Here is a 4,133-nt window from a genome sequence, read left to right as displayed (position 1 = left end):
TGTTTTGTTAGTACCCTTATTTCATTGTGTTACATTTCACCCCAGGATATGTTACAACTAACCCAGACTATGGGGTTAATTGTAACATTTCACTCTTTGTGTTTGAGACCATACCATGCAATGGGTAATTGTGCTGCAGAGAAAATAGCTGCACTATTTAATAGCTGAGACATGTAAATACTTTGCATTACATTTTGAATCCACTACCTTAAAAGAGCTCCAATTTACAGACAGAAATGTCAAAAATGTTACAACTATCCCTGGTCTCCCCTATCTGATGTTACATGGGTGGAAGGTTTTTAAAAATTCTGTTTAATAGAGTCCTGGCACACCTCTGGTCGCCTTCCTCTCTGTCAATTGTGTTATTCTGTTGTGCTTAGATATATGTATACACACAAAGAAGTCAAATTTGAGGGAAAAGAAACCTTATAAGTAATTTTTTGTTGCTTGAGTGGGCCCCGTTGTCCTGTCCGGTTTAACCTTTGTGAACCTTCAGCTGAATAAAAACGACACAACAAAGATTTCCTATGACGCTTTTTATCAGATGGATGAAAAACAGGGGAATTGCCCTTTATCACATTTACAAATGTACAGAGTTTTTGCAGTGAGGAGTCCGGCGGGGCCTCAGGAGGAGTTCATTATGGGCCTGCCGTACATGCCGTGATAGTACCCGCTGTCGCTGTGCGCGGGCTCCAGGCCGGGTTTGGCCGCCATCAGAGCCCCGGACACCGGGCAACCGTAACCTCCGTACTGCACCACCGGCTCCAGCTTGTGGTGCTGCGGCTCCGACATGAGGTTGTTGATGGAGAATGGGTGGTTGAAGGAGTAGTGGGTGTGGTAGGGGTCCGTTTTCAGGTGCGCGGCCTCGTGCAGCAGCAGCGGGTGCGGGTGGTGCGAGAGCAGGTGCTGCGTGTGTGTGAGTGGGGAGGGCACGCGCACGGGGCTTGAGGCTGGCGGTTCTCCCCGGTGGGGTTTGAGGTCGGCGCCCTTTCCGTCAGATGACTGAGGTGACGATGAGGAGGAGGAGGAGGGCGGGGAGTCCGAGCCTCTGCCCGGCGCTCCGGCCTCACAGCCCGGCTCGCTGTCCGCCTTCTTCCCGCACTTAAAGCGCTTCTGCCGCCGCAGGTAGCAGCCGTTCTCGAACATGTTCCCGGAATCCGGGTGCAGCGTCCAGAACGAGCCCTTCCCCGGCTTGTCAGGCGCGCGCGGCATCTTGATGAAGCAGTCGTTGAAGGAGAGCGAGTGGCGGATGGAGTTCTGCCAGCGCTGCTGGTTCTGCCGGTAGAACGGGAACAGGTCCATGATCCACTGGTAGATCTCATTGAGCGTCAGCATCTTGCTGCCGGACTGCTGGATCGCCATAGTGATCAGGGAGATGTAAGAGTACGGCGGCTTGGCGTGCGTGTAGCTGCGCCGGTAGGCCTTGGACTCCCGTGGTCTGATGGCGCAGGCCTGCCCGTACACCTGGCTCATCACCGGCACGTTCCCGTACGGCGGCGGGCTCATGGGGCTAATGCTGGGCGGCAGCGCGGCGGCCCCGGCGCTCTGCGTCATTCCGGAGGCCACCGAAGAGCCGCTCACCCCGACCGGGTGGCTCACGTAATGCGCGTTCATGTGGCCGGTGCCCGTCATGCCAGGCGTGCCTATGTAGGTGCTCATGGAGTTCATGTTGGCCGCTGGGGGGTAACACTGCGACACAGAGAAAGCCAATTAACATTAATTAATGCACGAGGACACACACACACACACAAACACACACTGAGTTTAATCCCTAAATGATTTAATTTAATTTAAAGTTAACAGCCTGATAATGTCGCATAAACACACAATAATAAACCCAGCGGATTTATTTCAGCCTGACACAAAGATCAGAGTCAGAAAAGACCAAAACAGGCCAAAAAAGAGCGGAATAATTCGTTCCTGATCCGTGCTACGATCAGTGTTCTGTCACTGATCGTAAAGTCTAAAAGTAGTGAAATGAGTGAAAAAAGAGGCTGGAAACTCGAAAAAATACACAAAAAAATTCCAATAAAGCGTCACAGCAGGCGCAGAGATAAAAATACACCAAAGCTTCTGATTAGTTTCAAATAACTGATCGGAAGTTATTTAAAACAGTGAAAACTGCTCACCACGAGATTCTGATTATTACAATAAAGGCTAAGACTGACTTTCTGTTTGATTTTCCAATCACCCAGTTTAACAGTAGCCATGTTTTTAGGGTTTCTAATACACCTGTATTCCTCTGTCTAATTCATCCATAACTCCTGTTATTAAAGATATTAATTGAGCTGTATTTGATATAATCCGAGTCCGTCCATATCTTTAAATCTATAAGCACGCACATCCTTGTAAAGGCTGCTTTCACTCTATGGTTTTCTTGTTGAAGGTGAAGTCCAAACCTTCCACTTTACCTGTCTGTGACATGTTTATACTTTATTTTATTTTATTTTTTTTTTAAATAGACCCGAGCTCACGCGCAGGGTGTGGGGACTACTGGTGATGTTAAATAAATCACTAACGCAACTTTTAGAGGGGACAATTTTATTTGAATAGAACAAAATTATCACGAGAATTACAATTGTATAAAAATTGTATTCAAAAACGTAAAAACGTCCAAGGAAATTATTTTTCTAACTAGAATAAAATATTTTTTTGTCTTTTTTTTAAAATACATTTTTAGATAAATATTCCACATTTATTTTTTTTATTTTATTCTCATGTTAACTGATTTTAACGCTTTTGTTTTATTTGTGAATTAAAATCAGTTACACAGAGTTTTAACAGGAAGTCAAAGCGCTTGTTAAAATCTGTCCCTCAAGAATGAAAAGCTTGTGTGAAACCTCGTAAATCCTGCAGAAAAATAAAGGTGACGTTTAATCGCGTAAAAACGTACATTTTGTTGCCCGTGTGTGTCCTCGCTGGCAGCTGCAGCCATTTTTCTATTGCTCGGTGTTTGTTTTGCAGTTATGATCGAATTTAAAGCAGGTATCGTTTTTAAGTGTTAGTTACAGTTTAGATTATTTGACACAGCCGAGTACTGAAGGTCAAACAGCCTCCCGATTTTCGCTTTAATTACCTGGATTTCTAAGAACAAACTAGATCCCAGTTTAACAAATTCTACTGCAAATATTTACTTAGTTTACTTAAAATGAAAAACATGGCTCCTTGTTTTTACTTGAAATCCAACCGAGGAGTGGCTCCTTTGACAAACTTAACATGCTCTAAAACGACTTTAAAAACTCTTTAATCTCTAATTTTATTAAACTAAACTTTAGCCTACACTCAATAATATTAATAACTGGTTATACTTTTATATGAAACATTCAAACTGTGCGTTAACGTCTGGGGTAAATTGTCTAGGCTCGGTACAGCTGAGCCTCTCAGATTCCAGCTCAGATCCTGTAAGTGACCCTCAGTTATCGTTTTTGCATCACTGAGATTTTCCGGCCCGTGATCGGTTTTTATCTGCCTCCACTGGGAAACCTCTGCCTCTGATCGATATTTAACCAATAAGCCAACGTCCCCACTGACTGATAACACCCACGGGTGAAATTCACGGACCTCGGGCTCTGCGTAGTAGTAGCTGCTGCTCCAGTCCGGATGCTCTTGTCCCTCCATTTTAACGGCGCTCAGCATCGTGCACGCTCCAGCTCCAGATTCATCCAAACAGCTCCACGCAAGGCTGGAAAACAACCACGTGGACCCCTCCTGTTCTCAGCTGGCAGCCGGTACCGGGCCGCTGGATCCCGCCTGTCTGTTTATCACCGGAGCTGCTGCCTCTCACCTGCGCGCGCACTGTGGCCGGCGGACGGTTTGTGCGCACTGAGCGTCTGCGACACCTGCTGCTCGCTGCTGCGCAGCCGCTGTCCAATCAGCCGCCTGCATCCCAGGGCCGGGTACTCCCCGAGGGGGGTGGGTACGTATGCTCAGCTGGCCCCTGTAGGAGGCTCACAGCAGATTCAGGTTTAATTTTGACTCTCAAAAAATAATTAAAAGTGAAAAGAATTAAAGAAAAATGGCACCAAATCCGCCGCACAGTCCACTAGCAACGAAATGGACAGAATCAGATCCACAGATTCAATAGCTTTAAAGATTTTTCTTACCTTCTGTAACTCATTTCATGCATCAAAATG

General features: G+C 46.1%; 1 protein-coding gene across 1 annotated transcript; it reads right to left on the bottom strand.

Moving 5' to 3' along the window:
* Positions 1–539: 539 nt before the first annotated feature.
* Positions 540–3,770, bottom strand: LOC102783127 (hepatocyte nuclear factor 3-beta-like). Its single transcript, XM_006793498.3, has 2 exons — positions 3,562–3,770; positions 540–1,689 (listed from the first exon to the last, which is right to left on the bottom strand). The coding sequence occupies exons 1-2, from the start codon at positions 3,634–3,636 to the stop codon at positions 625–627; spliced, it is 1,140 nt and encodes a 379-aa protein (XP_006793561.2). The 5' UTR covers positions 3,637–3,770; the 3' UTR covers positions 540–624.
* Between the last annotated feature and the right edge of the window lie 363 nt (positions 3,771–4,133).

The sequence above is a fragment of the Neolamprologus brichardi genome, chromosome 15, assembly GCF_056152115.1.
Source record: "Neolamprologus brichardi isolate AB-2024 chromosome 15, ASM5615211v1, whole genome shotgun sequence".
In the NCBI taxonomy this organism is placed as follows: Eukaryota; Metazoa; Chordata; class Actinopteri; order Cichliformes; family Cichlidae; genus Neolamprologus; species Neolamprologus brichardi.
Note: the sequence above shows the minus strand (reverse complement) of the source record. Positions and strands in the feature narration are given on the sequence as shown.

Coding starts and splice junctions, on each gene's coding strand:
- LOC102783127 (XM_006793498.3), bottom strand. CDS start 3,636: ATGCTGAGCGCCGTTAAAATGGAGGGACAAGAGCATCCGGACTGGAGC. Junction 1,690..3,561: donor ACTACTACGCAGAGCCCGAG/GTCCGTGAATTT, acceptor TCTGTGTCGCAG/TGTTACCCCCCAGCGGCCAA.